This window comes from Neltuma alba, unplaced genomic scaffold, assembly GCF_004799145.2.
Source record: "Neltuma alba isolate B1F8T4 unplaced genomic scaffold, ASM479914v2 tig00012918_pilon, whole genome shotgun sequence".
Taxonomy (NCBI): domain Eukaryota; kingdom Viridiplantae; phylum Streptophyta; class Magnoliopsida; order Fabales; family Fabaceae; genus Neltuma; species Neltuma alba.
In genome coordinates, this window is record NW_021637285.1 from 22,424 (window position 1) to 39,801 (window position 17,378).

Sequence of the window (17,378 nt, forward strand, 5' to 3'; positions counted from 1 at the left end):
AAGCTTTGTGCGCTTTGTGCGGCTTTTTATCCCAGTGCGAGCTCATTGGATCCAGGTAAAGAGTGTGCTGGATTTGCCTTTTATTTTCCCTTTTTGCTATTTTTCTCCTCAATAAGTGTTTAGTCTGATTAGTATTATATTATGCATAGGCATAGGGGTTGCATGGATTACACAAGAACGCTGGTTTTCACTTTCTTCTAGATTCGTTGACCCTGAGTCTGTATATTTGTAAATATTAAAAGACAAAAATGCCGTAAATTTAAATTGGAAACACATCGCTTGAACTTAATAAATGCCAATCCTCTTAGCGCAGCTTTGTTCACCCTGAACTATAATGTGAGTTTATATGATAGAGAGCATTAAACTCAATGCAGCATGGTGTATTCTTTTCTCCTTCTTGGCATGTAAATAGGGTGTTTCTATTAAAATAGGGTGAAGATGGCCGTAAATATATGCTCCCTCTCTTCTATTTCATCAAAGAAAACAGTGGTAAAAAGTTGTGATCTAAGACCTGCTTTCACTTCTCGATATGGCCCACTGGGTCCATTCTAGGATAAATTGTTGTTTTTTTTCCCGGTCTGACAGTAAAAATGTGTTGTCAGTTGTCTGAGGCATGGCTCGCCTCCAAACTTGAATAAAGGATACCTAAAATATTCAAACTCCATGAATTCTCCTGAAATGCAATCGTTTACCTTAGACCTGGATAAGATTTTTCAAGGCATGGGTTTTGTTCGTTGAGACTGACATATTCGCTTCTCCTGAACTCCTCGTCTTCGTCTCTCGCGCTCTCTCCCACCGCCCCACAGCCACACTTACCGAGAGGGAGGGAGGGAGGGACGGAGTCAATTCGACTCATTAAAACGAAGAAAAAAGATCTCATTATTTTGAACTATATAACTATCAATGGTTATTTATAATATTTGATACTTTACCCTGATTTTATACAAATAGGACCATTTTAATATTTTTCGGCTAGACATATGCCTAAAAGTACAACACTATTCTGGGTAGGGAGACCTTAACGAGGGGGAACCTGACCGAAGGGCACAGATGATATGAACTTCGCACATCATGAGCCTTGCGCGGACGTATCAATGGTAACGAGCGCGAAAACATCAGGAAATGATTTTTTTTTTTTTTAAATTTATTGGTCCAATACATAAACAAATCAGAAACTGACCAGAAGTCAATACACAATAAAACCATACTATTCACACTTTAGTTAATTGATAATCACTGTTTCTCATGTTGAATACTAACGTTTCTTCTGCTGTAAAAACAACCAAAAAAAAAAAAGGAAGAGGGAGGGAAGGAAGGAAAAGTAAGAAGTACATCGATCTCGCTGCCCCCAACTCATAATTCTACCTTGTAATGGACTTCTGAGAAACTTAACTCTACGCATCAGACACGAGTAAAATATACTGATCCATGCGGGGTGGGCATGCCTAATTACAGATACTGCATAAAATTGCAAGGAGACCGGAGACGCATCTTCACTTCTATACGCTCATACTAATTTAGACCCTGCCAACCGGTGAAAGCGGTGGATACGAGATATAACTTGCAGGAATATCCTCCAATTTCCGCAAAACCTTTATCCCATCATTTTGCATTGATAGGGTTTCTCTCGGAGTTTTTCCTTCGACATAATTTCTTGATCCAGAAAGCTCATATGGCATCTTGCTGTCTACTAACGCGATGCAGATGGAGAATGCTTGCAAGAGCGAGAGAGACGAGTCAAAAGAAACTGAATATATTCCATGATTTAAGGGAGTCAAACTGAAAGCAGGCACGTGGTCTTGTCCATTCACCTGCTGGGTAGCAATGGAAGTTAAAAGACCATTAAGAAATTTATTACAGGACAATGTGAGAATCACATTAACTTAAGCTCAAGAATTACCTGGAGGAATAGCTCAAACTGTTCTGCAAAATAAGCTTTGGAGGGTTTTGAACTTTTACAAGCTTCATTTTCGTTTTCAAGGATTTTCAGTTTGCAGCCCAAGTCCCACCCACCGCAATCACATGATCCACCTGATTTCCAGCGTTCAATCAGGGACGAAGGTCCACCTCTACTCGGAAGACTATGAACCCCACTTGGAAGCACAACCGTTGCATGGACAAGTTGACTATCATTGTGGCAACTTCCCTGATGTAAATTGTTGATGAAACTGACAGTTTTTGGTATTTTGAGAACAATGGCAGCAAGCTCATGGTTTGGCTGATAATCAGAGGCCTCACCATTCTGCTTCAGTTCAACAGAAAACAATACAAACTGTTTCACAGTGGAGAAGTCCACACAATTCTGACCAGTTAAATCACACAAGTGAGAATTGGAAACCTTCATTTGGGCAACAACTTGGTGAATATAATTTGGGCCTTTGCTTTTGCCCGCTTGATTCATCCAATTGCCATTCTTCTTCTTAACTTCCTTGAAGGAAAAAAAAGTATAGATACAGCAACAGTCATCTTTCCCTGAGGCACTTAAAGTCTTAACTTTAGCTACAAGAACATTGTTGTCATTGTCAACTGCAAATGTAAACAAGGGTTGACCATTTTTCACTGCAATTCTTAGAAGAGCTCGAGATGTCGAAGATACATGCTTCTTTTCATTATAAGAATCACAGGTATTAATAGAGCTACAACTGACCCTACGGTCCCTGTCCAAATCTTTCCCTAACTGCAGATGGGGATAGGCAACATTAGCGTTATTCATCAACCCCGGATCTTTCTGAGATAACTCCAGGGAGTGACGGTAGTTGGCTTCCTTTGGCTTCAATATTGGATCCAGTAACCTCCTCAATGGGCTTGTCCTGCTTCTGCGAGCATTAATGGAATTATTTCTGCCTGAAACGCATGAGCTAGCAGAAACTCTCGCAGTTTCAGAACTAGATCTAACAGCAGCCATAGAGCTCTTATGTGGTACGTGTAAACTCTCATTGCAGTTGGAACCTTTGTTTCTATAACCCATGCTGATGCCAAATCGATCAAATGGGGAAGAGCTTCTTGACTTTTCAGACTTAACTTTCCGGCCTCGTCCCTGAGAAGGTCCATCTGCAGATGAAATTGTAGCTCCTGCTTGTTTCCTTTCTTCACCTTGGCTTTTCCCAATTACACCTTGCTCGACAGTTTTTAAATTTGGCTCTTGCAAAGTCTCCATTCTTTTCTCCAATTTACTGTCTCGAGCGCCCTTTTCAATCTTTGCACACAGTGCTCCCTCACATTTTTCGTCACTTGGCAAGATTTCACTCCCCGTACTAATGTTTGGACGCATATCCTTTTGGCCGCATGCTTTCAGGCTGCCAACATGAAGGTTTGGGGAAAGATAGTCATCTGCTCCGACTAATTTGCTCTGAGCATTAATGTTACCAAGGCTACCTCTAAGATTATGACGACTTCCAACATTTTCTCCTGAGGTCTTGTCACCGAGGGAGTGGTCTTGCAGGGTAGATGACTTGAAGTAAGACTGAAGTGATGGGCGACTTAATCTTTGACGAGAAGCAGACCGACTACGACCAGTGCTGGAATGACCAGAGAATCCTTCTGCTGGGACAGAAGAGGATGTATTGCTGTTACTGGTGGATGTTGAAGCCCTATTACCTTTCTGGGGTTGTTTATGCCTATGTTGCCATTGTTCTAGACGGGACCAATCAAGGACCCCAACATTTAAGACTTTCTCATGAATATTTTTCCCTCTCTCCAGATAACCTGGCAAATTAGACATGTGCTTGACAAGCTCATCGTCTTCACCTGCTCCACTGAAATATACTTGCTTTTGCTGATTCCTGGAATATTTTAAAGAGCAGTTTTCCACAGTTTGGAGATCAGCATATGGCAAAGCATTTTTTTCTGGTTTGGACTTGTCATACAGCTTTCTGCTCATGCTGATTGTTGATTTCCTCGAGTTCCTCTTGAGATCTAACGGCTATTCCATGGGCTGCATAGATATTCAAGGCTACAGCTCTGAAAAGGTCTACCACCTTATTTTTGAAAGAGGCTGCAATCAGGAAAACTCCTGCTTGCAGGCAGGACTGAATTACATTTAGAAAAACAAACTAAATGAATAATTGCTTGTGTAGAAAGAACAATAACAGTTCGGAAAACCTTTCAAAACTAAATGAATTAGTGCGTCCTATAACTTCTGCTAATCAGCGTGTAAGCCAAATGCAAAGCTAACAATCCGTACATAAATTGCAGGAAGATAGGCTTAGCGGTATCAAACAACACAAAAGACATTTTTCAGCCAACAGCGCCTGCCCCAATCCCTGGCATAATTGAATGATAACTGTTAAGGTTGTAGCTAAAATGTTGTTATATACGGCACTACATTATCATTTGACTTTCATCGACTCCGAATTGGATAGCATGTCAATGAGACGGCTTACACAGCTCAAGAGTATAAAAAGCAGGGGTGCTGTACAGCAGATTGAAGAAAATGAAATACACTGAGCGCGAGTGAATGAGATCTCTAGAGCAATGAAGATGACCGACTTAGAATTTTAAATCATATGCGCGGAAACAATGGGTGATGTCAAGAATGTTAGATAAGCAAGTTGGCAGGGACACAAAACTGGAAGTGGTCCATGCAAAACTGCTTTGAATGTGTAAAAGATAAGGTGTAAGGAACCGTCTTGATCCGAATCAAAATCTTTTCCCCCAACTAACGAAAGGGACAAAAATACCCAGCTACTCAAAAGCAATAGCTCCCCCGTCAGTCGTCATTCAAATTACTGAACAAGAGGGCCTTATTTCGTTTCGACCCTCACAAGAAACGATAAAATGAATTTACTGAGAGGAGGAATTTTTAAGAACATTCTCCTTGTTTACCGACTACCAAATACTAACAGGAGCAGGGGTGGAAAGGATACAATTCTAAAGAAAAGAGAATCTTAGTCCCTCCATCCAGCCCGGCTGCCAAATCCGGGTCAAACATAAAAGCGCTGAGAAGGGAAATTTTGTAGAACCTGGGACCAAAAGCTAAGATTCTAAACATATTCTTGAAAAAAGAAATGTAGAAAGAAAACAGGAAATGCGTACCAGATAGCAGGAAGCAAAATTGCATAAGCGGGAGAAGCAACAACTGAAGAAGGTCTGGCTTGGATACGAAGCAAAACGAGTGTCGGTGCCCCACCAGCAATAGAAAAAGGAAGACGGAAGGGGAGGAGGATAAATAATTAATGGCCTCGAAAACCAATTGCCTGAATTTTGGACTGCAAGGCCTGACAGAATATATGGGGGGAAAAGAGGACGCGAGCTGCAGGTGCGCACAAACTACAAAGAGAGATAGATGCAGAAGCCGCGTGTGTTTCTGGGGTGAGGTGGAAGTAAGGTAGAGCTAATTTGCTCGGTTGCTCCAAAAACTAGCAGTTCAGAGGGGAGAGAGAGGAGAGATGATGGGAGCCTATCATTTTCATCGGACGGCCAGAGAAAGAGGGGGGAAAATAACAAAGTAGGAAACGGGATGGTGACATCATAATGTGGAGGCCCACATGAATCGGTATTTTATTGGCTTTTTGTTTTGTGATACCCTACTAGTCTCGTAAGAGACGTTTGATGAAGCGGTGGACCCCCTCGAGTTGATGACCCGATCGGTCTTCTTGTCGTTTTCTGCTCTGCTGTCTGCTAACGCTCCCCGTCCCCATTAATTGGCAGCTCCATCTGGATCGATCATACTTTGCAGTCTCATTCTTCCTCTGCTTTGTTGCATCTCGATGAAAACTCCTGTATGATCATCAATTTAACGTGGTAGCTTCGAATCTCATGATTCCAAATCTGTGCTTCTCGTGGGTTCCGATGAAATGAAATTGCATGCCGTATGTATGAACATGCACGGTTGCAAACATTTACGTACAGCAAGCGGCAGTAAAAAAATAGATAATACAAAACTCTAGGGAATGTAAATATTAAAGCAGACAAGCATACATGCCCCATTGTGGCGGCAAAACATGAGAGGGAAATGAGCAAAAGATTTATAAAAGAAGTGGCGCAAAAGTTATATATCCTTTTGAGAGGGCGCGGGGGATTAAAGTGGCAACTTTAGAGCACGATCTCAGAAAAGCTAGTCAGAAAATATGGGGGGAACAGGGGATGATAAGACGGATGCATCATACGAGGAAGAAGATGTGGGGGGATAAAAGCTGAACATCATTATTAGAACTGAGATCCAAAGCCCTTGTAATTATGGTCCCCTATTTTCACTTTACTTTTCCAAAAGATAATGCGTGCCATTGCCACTTACCAGCACCAGAATCTTGCACCATCATATGTTGTTGATCAAAACAGAGATTACCCACTCATTGTCGTCCTGACTCTCTCCTAAAGCATCTTCAAGTTTCAGCTTTATGTATTTCAGGACTTCGATGATATATTTAACATTCCCATAGTTTTGCGGGGTACGTCAGGTATTTAATTACAGCTTGTTGCTCAATGTATTTTGATATTTAATTTCTTGTTGTGTTGTTGGCGGGTAGGGCCTTCTCACGTCTCAATATCAAATCATTTTGTACAATGTTTAATCAGGGCACATGCAGTGCATGTAAAAAACCTGGTCCACACAAATAAACGTTGACCAACCTGAACTGACAGTATGGAATAGCAAAATGGGAGGTATCATGAACATTATTTTTTAGCGTGTTCGGAATCACAGCTTGTTACGTCGAAAATCATGACATGTTGTAACCAATGTTTTAAAAGCTGGATCGGAAGTTGAATCGGAAAGATCAACGGGTCATAGTTCAAACAGTTGGATCGGTCGGCCGTTCGGTCGGACCAGTGACGCAATAATTAATTTAAAACAATATTATATACATATAATTAGTATATATGAAAAATATCAAATTATTAAATAATTTAGAATACATTTAAATAATCTAAAATTATAATGAAATCATTGAAAATGGACTAAAACCTTATATATTTAAATTTATGTATGTTTAAAATATTTAATGATATTACAAATTATCAATTCATTCAAATCAAAATATTGTTTTAAAAGATAGACCAAATATCGAAACAAAAAAACTAACGATTCACGATTTTAACACTACAATATATGAAATTTTTAATGAAATAATACTATATGGTTATAAATAGTCTAAAAATATATTAGGATATTTAAGGGGATCAATTTTTTATTTTTCTTCTATTTTTTAGTGTTTTTTCAGTCAGGCTAAAAAACTGTCGATTTTCTAAAAACCGTTTAGGTTCCCGGTCCAACTCTGGTTTCCGGTTTAATAACGGCTCAACTCCGGTCCAATCCGGCTCAACTATGTGAACGGTTTTTTGGTCCAAACCGAGCCGTTAACGAGTCCAGTGACGGTTCAACTGGTTCGACCGTCCGGTCCGGTTCGGTTCGGTTCTTTAATCATTGGTTGTAACCTTTTTTTCTTGTTAAACGATGTGTGTGTGTGTGTGATATTAGCATATTACACAAGTGCTATGTGCCCCTGTACTGATTTCAATCATCAACTGAGCATTATAACACAATGATTGCGTTACAGATATATAGCTAACGGAAAGGGTTCATAATTCATACTATGATTTATAATATCACATATGAATTTTGATTATGGCCACAGGGAACAGCTGTCAGACTTCGTTTCCATACCATAGAACCTGGTAGTTTTAAGCTGAACATGAAAAAAATTACAGAATACATTAATGATGTGTGCCGTTTTAGCGTGGAATTATATGATGCTAATTTTCAAGTGAACAAACAATCATAAAAAAAATAACCGGAGAGTTTCACGAAACGTGTTGGGTGTTTGATGTTTGAGACCAATCCAATTTGCCATGACTCCGGTTTAGCATTAAAGTCGAGAGTGAATTTATTATTTTTCTATCTGAAAATTAAAATTTTCATTTAAGTTCAGACTACGAAGAAAGCTAACGAGACCAAACAACACCAAACAAGATAATAAACACGAACTGGGTGAGGTTGGAATGAGCCCAGCCCAATATAGAGGGGCCCATCGAGCTCACACTTTACTTGAACACTCAGCATATTCTTCTGCTGCAAAAACAACCAAAAAAGGACGGAAAGAAGGAAGGACGAGCCAGGAGATGGGCACGTCGAGTTCGCTGCCTCCGTTTCATATTTCTACCTTAACTGAGGGAGCTTGAAATGGACTTCTGAGAAACTTAACTGCGTGAACCACAGATACTGATCTATGCGAGTGAACATGCCTAACTACAGATGCTGCGTCAAATTGCGAGGAGACACGTCTTTATTTTTATACGCTTTCAGCTAATTTAGACCCTGCCCACTGGCGAAAGCGGTGGATACGAGATATAACTTGCAGGAATATCCTCCTATTTTCGCAAAGCCTTTATCCCATCGTTTTGCATTGATGAGGTTTCTCTCCTTTTTTCCTTCAACAGAATTTCTTGATCCAGAAAGTTCCCATGGCATCTTACTGTCTATTAACGCCACGCCGATGGAGAATGCTTGCAAGGGTCAGAGTGACGGGTCAAAAGCAAGGAATATATTCCATTCTTGAAGGGGGTCAGAGTGAAAGCAGGCACGTGGTCTCCCTTCACCTGCTGGGTAGCAATGGAAGTTAAAAGAACATTAAGAAAAATTATTACAGGAATATGTGAGAGATTCACACGAACTTAAGCTCGAGAAGTACCTGGAGGAATAGCTTAATAAACTGTTCTGCAAAATAAGAATCGGAATTTTTTTTTCTTTTTTAATTTTTACAAGTTTCCATTTTCATTTTCAAGGATTTTCAGTTGGCAACACAAGTCCCACCCACTTGGAAGCACAATTGTTGCATGGACAGATCGACTATCACTACTGTGACTCCCCTGGCGTAGATTGTTGATGAAACTAATAGTCCTGGTTTTTTTTTTTTTTTAAAGAAGAATAATGGCAGCAAGCTTCTCATTTGGTTGATGATCAGAGGCCTTGCCATTCCCCTGCTTCAAATCAACACAAAACAATACGAGCTCTTTCACGGTGGATACGTGCTTCTTTTCACTATAAGAATCTGGGTTATCAATAGAGCTGCAACTGACCCTACGGTTCCTGTCCAATTCTTTCCCTGACTGACTGCCGATGGGGACAGGTAACACCACCTTTATTGATCAACCCTGGAACTTTATGAGATAACTCCGCTGCGTAAAGATAGTTCGCTTCCTTCAATAGTAGATCCAGTAACCTCCTCAAAGAGCTTGTCCTGCTTCTGCCAGCAGCAACGGAGTTATTTCTGTCTGAAACGCATGAGCTAGCAGAAACCTCATACCTGGAGCTTTTATGTGGTACATGCAAACTCTCATTGCAGTTGGAACCTTTGTTTCCATAACCCATGCCGATGTCAAATCGACCAAATGGGGACAACTTACCTTGCTGGCCTAGCCCCTGAGGAGGCCCATTTGCTGGTGAAATTGCAGCTTCTCTTTGTTTCCTTTCTTCACCTTTTTATAGATCTTGAAGGGCTTGTTCCCATTTAGATGATAGGGAGCTGAGGAGGGGCCCGTGGGAAATCTGATATTTCCTGCATCCAAGAGACCGGACCCTTCTGTCTGAGAATGATGAGCCTCCATATCGTCTGGCAGTGGGATGAGTGTAAAATATCGCGGTTGAGATCCCTGGGGAAAATTCTTTGAATTTTTCTGAAAAGCGTGTTCTTTTAGTAGTCGCTGCAGACTTTTGAGTTTTGACCAAAACTCGTTCTCGTATCAGAGACGCCATTTGACTATTTTGAGGCATCTTGATTCTTGTTTCAGGAAGATCAATAGGCTTGCTTTTCCCGATTACACCTTGCTCAGCAGCTTTTAGTTTTGGTTCTTGCAAAGTCTTCATTCTTTTCTCCAATTCACTGTCTTGAGTTCCGTTTTCTGAATTTGCACACGATGCTCCCTCACATTTTGTCACTTGGCAAGATTTCACTCTCCGTACGAATGAAGTTCTTGGTATTTTGATTTATAATGTATAATATAATTTTTAATTATGACCATGAGGAGCCACCGTCAGACTTTGTAATTCAGGTTATTGGTACTTAGCCAAAACCACGTGTTGGGTATTTGATTATTCGAATTTGAGACGAATCCGATTTCCCACCCCGCTTTATATCTGCAGTTTAGTTTTAGAGTCAAACTGATTAAAGCCGTAGTTTTAAAGTAATTTTACCTTCTATGAAGTGAAGCAAGTATATAAAAAAATTTTTATTTCAATTTACATAAAAATATTTTTTTTGGCTGAGCATAAAAACACTTTTTAAAAGTGCTTTTAGGGTGATCAAACACCCTTGTTCTCTGTTTTTTTAAATTAATCTTCCCACAAATTATAAAGTGGTTTTCTACAAAATAAACAGGGACCTGACTAAGCCCAAATTGTATTGGTAATAAAATGAACTGGATAACGTTGGGTTGAGCCCAATATAGACAAGCTGCGTTGTATTGAACTTCTCTTAAATTTTTTTGGTGGTAATAAAAATGTATACTTTCCTTGTCAAAAGCAAGCTTGAGTAAGTTAGAAGTTATATATTACTACTACTACTACTACTACTACTAGCATGCTCTTTACTGATTCTTCTAATAATAATTTCACCATAAGGAATCCGATAATATGGATAATAGAATTTTGAGCAGAAAATTTATGCTAGAAGTCAAATCGAAAGATAGAAACAAGGTTTAGATACTACCTTCAATTTTTAATATAAGATCTAATTGACTAATTTGAAAAAATGAAAAAAATTAGTTAAGCTAATAATTTATAATAAATATGTGTTGTTTTTTTTAGAATATCCTTAGTAATCATGTGTATTGGTTAAAAGTATTATTTGATTGAACTTTAAACATGTGTAACTATTATAAGGACTATTTTGAAAAAAATAGATAAATATGAAAAATAAAATGGATTAAAGCCTTATATTTAGAATCAAATCGAATGTCAAACTAACTCTTATATTAAAAATCAGATGAAATATTTCTTTTTATTTTTTTAGGAATGGGAATTGGGAATTGATCAATTAACATGTAATAAATTACCCGACTCTATATAACATCCACCGCCTTGGTCCAGCAAGGTTGAACAAAGGTACAAATCATACACTATATAAACTACATAACATATATATAAATATACATATAAATATGTATATAGAAATTGATCTAAATTACTAGTTGCAGTGAAAGCCTTTTTTCCTGGCCGAACAATGAAAGCCTGTTTGAATGTGACGATTTATTATTCTATGGGATTCATGCATGACATGGGCAACGCGAGCAACGTCGCACGAGAAATGAATCCAAGGGACTGGCCGCTAGAACTCATGCAGCCGGGGCTGCATTTTGGGAATGGTGACGGTGAGAACCCGCTGTTCCAAGCAGGACTTGACCTGCCCTGCAGAGAAGTTCGGATAGTCTGAAGAACTCTTTTTTTTGTGGGACCCCGTTACGTGCTCCATTTTATTTACTTTCAAGTCATCCTTGTCCGTCTAATGCCTAGACACGTGGAACGTTGATCTGTCAGCCGTTGGCAACGGCATTACCGGTTCCGGAATACGTACCAATTGTTTGTTTGATCGCTGCTTCATAGAAGTCGGGCAAGCTCTGTTCTCAACTTACTGTGTCATTAAATATCAATTTTCGGGTGACATAATCTTACTGTTCCAATTATTCAAAATTAACTAGCTCTACAAAATTCAACAAACCAATTTATACAACCTTTTCTAGAAGAAACTATAGATACAGAGAACAGGACCTCTGGCGATTATTTTGAAAGAGAGTGGTAGATAGGTGACGGAATAATCAAGTACATAATTCAACTACTTTAACATCATGTTTCTTGACATGCTTCTTCGCAGCAGCTGTAGTGAAGAAAAGAACCCCATTCTCCGATGATGCTCGGCCAATCTGAACCCTGTAAATAACATGCCACTGCTAGCCTTGGCGACCAACAAAGAGAGCTCTGAAGGTAGGAGAAGGACTCGAAGGTGAAGAGTATAAACAGACGGCATTTTCAAACCCAGCACAAAACAGTAGACATATCGGTGGATCCACAGTCTAGTGTGGTGTGTGATTTCATAAGTAACGTACCGGCCGGGAATCAAACCAAACAAAGACAAAATGGTGCCATTTATCTCATGAGAATGACAATATATGGTCAACCAAGTGAATTAAAGTGTTACGGGAAGAGCCGCCTTGGGTCACGGCTTGCCTAAGCTGACGCTTCAGTTGTTGTGCTCTCTGCCACATCTGCTTCCCCTGCGGATCCACCATTAGTTTCGTCACAGCTTTTTCCACGTCCCCCCTTTCCATGACGTCGCCGGACCATTCTACGCCCACCTTCCACACATGGCTCGCCAGCCTCGAGTTCACCCTCTGATCCCCAAAATGAGCTTGGCATATCATTGGCTTTCCTTCGTACATACTCTCCAACGTCGAATTCCACCCACAGTGACTCCAAAACCCTCCCACGGCTTCGTGTGCCAGAACCTCCTTTTGCGGTGCCCATCTCACCATGCATCCTCTGTCTCCTATCGCTTTTCTCACGTCCTCAGCCAATGATTCTACCCACTCCGTCACATCTATGGCCCTCGCTCGAACCACCCACAGGAATTTCTGCTTGCTACTCAGTAACCCGTAAACCATCTCTGTCAGCTCTTTTTCCTCCCATGTTATGATGCTTCCCAGACTCACGTACAACACTGATCTTGGGGCTTGCTCGTGCAGCCAAGCTATGCAGCTATGATCCTGTTCTAGAAAGCTAGAGCTTGAATCTGGAGCCATGCCGTGAAACGCGCCTATCGGGAATATAGGGACTTGGTATATTTGCCTCAGCTCATCCACCCTGTGCCCTTCAAGGCAGTCCACTGTGTTAAATATGACACCTAACGATGATTTTATGCCATGTTGTACTTTATTCAATTGATACTGCAGCACATCAGAATTTGTCGAAATGAAAGTAGGTAGATCTTTGAACCTCAACGGCTCCAGTCCTGGCACCACCCTTTCATCTGCATGCCGACATGTTTCATTCGCTTACAACATAAAAGCAAAATTGGAGCTGAAGACATATCCGATTAATTATACATGACTAAGAGTTGAGGAAAGAGCTTAATTAGGATGAGACTACCTTGCAGAGGAAGGCAACCTTCACTGAGTAGGCGATGCAGAGAATGATAGGCCAGTACATTGGTAGCACAAGTGGTTCGAAGGAGTATTGTAGGGAGGTTGAGTTGTTGAGCCACGGAATCAACGAAGTACATCAAACCATCATGGACGATGCAGGCGATGTTTTGTGTGGTCAAGCGGAGCAGTAAGTCTCTAAAAGGAGAAGCGCAGTTGGCGGAAAGAGTATCAGTGATGGCGGTAAGATTATGGGAGGAGATGGAATCAGAATGAGATAAACCATCAGAGAAAGGGAGGAAGGAGAAGTGGGGATGATTGGAAGGATCTGGAGAATTGAAGCGGGTGTGAGCTATGGTTATGGAGAAGCCATTAGAATGAAGGATGGAAGCCAGTTGAAGCATTGGGGTTAAGTGGCCTTGAAAAGGAGCTGGTACCACCACCAAGCGCCGTCGTCTATTCCCTGCTCTGTGCTTTTCCATCTGCAACTGCAACGCTCGCTTAGGCCTTTCTGTAAATGACCATATTAAAGACGCTTCTTGTCCCAGCCATTATAAATCTCATTCCTATTGCAAATGCATATGCATCTCTCTCTTTTCTTTGCCTCAACGATCTTATACCCATACCGTATAATTGGTGCTTGATAGAGACATAGTTGATCGATATTATTTTATTCTTTCTCCCGACCTTTCTTTTTCTTCAAGTTCTTGTTTTTTCAAAAACAGTAGGCGGAAAATATTTGCGTCTACAACGTCTCCATGCTAAAATAAAGATCTAGGCCTTAGGAGTCATTGTAAACTATAAAGTTAATTTAGTGTTTCTTTTACAATTAACAAATGCACAAATTAATTTTAAAACCAACAAACTCATAATCAGTCTGTCTCTTTCTTTTTACCAGTTTTTCTTGATCACTCTACAACAGAATTACCTTACAAAAATTATTTTCAAGAATTATAACTAATGCACTCACTCATTTTCAAAAATTGACGACATTACGTAAATATTACTAATTTAGAGACCGAATTATTGGTTTATTCTCTGCAACCACATTGAGAGCATACAAGTGTAATTATCTTAACAGCCAATAACAAAATTAATCCACAAATAAAAAATAAAATACTCATTTGTTGGGATCGTTAATAATTGAGTATTCTGAGGACATACATGACAGTGCTTTACTTGCCCATCACTCTCTTGTACAGACACAAGCGGAAAACAACTGACTCGACTCAATCACATGCATAAATCGCACAATAGAAAATCAATTGCATGGTGTGCGTGCGTGCGTGTGTGGGGAATTATACTTGACATGCAATTTGGACAGGTAGACGCAGTGTCCTTGCGTAATTATCGTATCTGCTCCTCTCTAAAACGTTGTTGCAGATAGAGAAATTAATAATCCGAAACTCATTCTATATACTAGCGATCGCGATATAAACCTTTTGACTACAACGTTTTTATTATGGGCAAGAATAATGTTAGTTTTTCTGAAACTGCTCCGCTGACAACGTAGTAAATGGGCAATAGCATTGTATTAGTTGAAAGGTCGTACATGACTCAAAAAATATATAGCCGCGTGACGACCAGGCTACAAAAGGCCTTCCCAAATGCTGACTTTTACCAAATCAAAATGAGAGGGCAATTCAGTTGATATTGACAGCGTCCAAATCGCTTTCCTTAGTGAGACTGCTGACTACTTGCTCGTCTACGTACCTTTACTTAATTATTCAATAATTATTCGAATTAGGAGGGAAAAGAAGCAGTTTTTAATAATTATGTCACTCTCTGAAGTGGTGCGCACTTCACCTGTCATGTGTAGATTTTGAACAAAACGCATCACTGATGGGTGATCGGCGCTTTCATAATCAACATTATTATTAAACTCGATTCCACAGGTTTTACGCCAAAAAAAAAATTATTAAACTCGGAACACGTTCCCCTTGGAATGTGATGTTCCTGTTTTTAAAGGTTATTATTTCTATGATGTTATAGAAAACTGACTTTTTGGATGAGTAAAAGTAAACCTGCCATGTATGCTTAAGGGAAATGCGTGCTTTGATTCCCTTTCGTTGACGGCGGGCCAATTCTTTGAACCTAATCTTGATGCTTCACCGAGCGTCACAGAAGTCAGCACCATTATTGCGCCCTCCTTGTTCCCTCATCAACTCTTCAATAATGTTTTCCCCCAGCAAATTATAGTTTGACGATTAACATTATGAAATGTTATTAAAGTATATAAGATCAATAATTTGTTGTTTATTAACAATGTTGATGTCATGCCATGTGATTCTATTCAACTTGGCCCTAATTAATATGTGTTTCTTTTTCCCTTTAAAGAACTGTTTCAATGTGAGATGTGAAATATGAGCTGGAATGGTTACTGCTCACTTAACTACGTCCTCTTATGGACATTTCAAAATGTGAAACAACCAGCGAGCAACTCAATAAACTGCAGGATAGAGAGAAACTATAAAATATAATGTGGGTTCCTACCTAATATACTAACCATTTAATTTTATGTGATGTATCAATACACCTACGGCCTTGTGTTGCTGTAATTGGTTGAATATGTCTAGATGCTTTTAAAGTCATATGATTGATACTTTATTTTTGGCGATTCCAGTTAATGTTTTGGCTTCAGCTGCTAGGTTTTCACATCTCACTCCTCTGTTTATAATTTTCAGGTAAAGATTCTATTATAAGGAAGGGCGAGCAACAGGAGAATCAGTCTTCCCGGTATGGTATGTCAGGAATCACGTAATGTGCATCTTAATATGCTAGTGTGACCTTTTGGGATATTTTGAGAGTTGTAATGGTTGGGCTAACCATGGAATGCAGAAAAAGCATTCTATTTTTGTGAATGATGATTTTCTGAATGAGTTTTCTAATATCTGGTAAGGATTCTGCGAAGATATTAATGTTTTCGCCATCCTATGCATGTTACTCTTTGTATCAGTTCTTTTGTTTTTTTGTTTTGTATTTTTGACTATGCAAAGCAGGGAACTCCCCAATCACTACCCTGCTTCTAAGTGACTAGAGCAATCCTGCAGCATCATATCATAACTAATAGGACGGTGTCCCATGACAGTATTCAGCGCCTGCTCGGCGAGAAAATCCGCAGCAATGTTGGCATTCCGAGGAATACAATCGATCGTTGCTGTCCAGTCTCCATCAATTGTAACTCCTTGCTTCCATGAGAATGTCTGCATCAGGATGGATGCCTATGTCAACTTCATTAAGAAGCCACTGAAATAACTCCCACTTAGTTTCCTTCCCGCATGGCTTGTGTTGTAAATGATCGAGTCGAACTTCACTTTCAAACTTCCATTGCTGCCAAAGTTGCCAGCAAATCGTGGATAATAGCTGCCCACCAGCAGCCGTCGACCTTATTTGGTCCGCTGTTCCGAGTATTATAATAGATAGCCACTCCCCTGATGAGTCTGTGTGATGAAGAACATGCTTTGCCTTGCCCCATCAACCAAATTAGGCCACAGACTGTTTTGTTGATTGTGGAAGAATGGAATAAAATGTTTACTCAGTTGAGCTCATGTGTGAATTGGTTGCATTAAGAACTCCATGGGTGGCATTTTGGATGTGGTGGGTGTGTGCGAGAGAGACTGGGAGCATGTCCTTGGGCCATTGACTTTTTGGTTGGATTGGTACTGGGTTTGATTGGATTTCGAGCCCAACTTCTTGCGTTGCTTCAGTTTGGAGCATCCCAGGTGGCGTTACTGGTTAGATGATGGCATAAACTTCACTCAAGAATTGGTTTGGTGGGAAATTAAGTTTTGCAAAAATTTATTATGTTTATTTGAAAATTAAAAAAATAAACCATTTAATAATTAAAAATATTTAAAACTCCTCACCGTTAACCCCTTGTTAGAAGGTTTTTCAATTTCTTCGACTGGTGTTTTTCATTTCCATATAACCCATATTTTGCACAATGCCATTGATTTTGAAACAGCTCATTATTTCGTTGTTAAGGTCCAACTGTTGGGTCGTTAAGCTCCCACGTACATTCACAATGTCTGTGGTGCATATAGTGCGTGTGTGTGTATTTCGATGTTCCTATTGATAAAGTAATAAAAAAAAATTGTCATATTTATAGGTTATTACTATATATTTTATATGAATTTACAATTATACTTTTCATTTATTATTCATAAAAACAAGTCATTAAAATATAAAGGATATATTCAGCATTGGCTTGACATTGACACCGCCAGATATGTATTTTGAGTTGCTCTCCGTTGTTGTTGAATTTGAAAAAGGAAGTAAATTTTTTAGGTGAAACAGATTTAATTGTATGT

The 17,378-nt window shown here is 39.6% G+C and overlaps 2 protein-coding genes across 4 annotated transcripts; both read right to left on the reverse strand.

Annotated features, from left to right (window-relative positions):
• Window positions 1–1,115: 1,115 nt before the first annotated feature.
• Window positions 1,116–5,402, reverse strand: LOC114732561 (uncharacterized). The gene is made up of 3 exons (XM_028919859.1): window positions 5,035–5,402; window positions 1,901–4,012; window positions 1,116–1,811 (listed from the first exon to the last, which is right to left on the reverse strand). Exons 2-3 carry the CDS (start codon window positions 3,878–3,880, stop codon window positions 1,518–1,520), a joined length of 2,274 nt encoding a protein of 757 aa, XP_028775692.1. The 5' UTR covers window positions 3,881–4,012; window positions 5,035–5,402; the 3' UTR covers window positions 1,116–1,517.
• A 5,568-nt stretch (window positions 5,403–10,970) lies between these two features.
• Window positions 10,971–13,648, reverse strand: LOC114732551 (UDP-glucose iridoid glucosyltransferase-like). Of its 3 annotated transcripts, XR_003738995.1 has the most exons (3): window positions 13,076–13,648; window positions 11,665–12,980; window positions 10,971–11,564 (listed from the first exon to the last, which is right to left on the reverse strand). XR_003738995.1 is itself a non-coding variant. In XM_028919836.1 (2 exons), the coding sequence occupies exons 1-2, from the start codon at window positions 13,548–13,550 to the stop codon at window positions 12,082–12,084; spliced, it is 1,374 nt and encodes a 457-aa protein (XP_028775669.1). In that variant the 5' UTR covers window positions 13,551–13,630; the 3' UTR covers window positions 11,642–12,081. The 3 variants fall into 3 exon arrangements, 2 of the variants coding, with proteins under 2 accessions (XP_028775669.1, XP_028775670.1); XM_028919836.1 differs by lacking the exon at window positions 10,971–11,564 and having other exon boundaries at window positions 11,642–12,980; window positions 13,076–13,630; XM_028919837.1 differs by lacking the exon at window positions 10,971–11,564 and having other exon boundaries at window positions 11,642–12,956; window positions 13,076–13,629.
• Window positions 13,649–17,378: the final 3,730 nt, after the last annotated feature.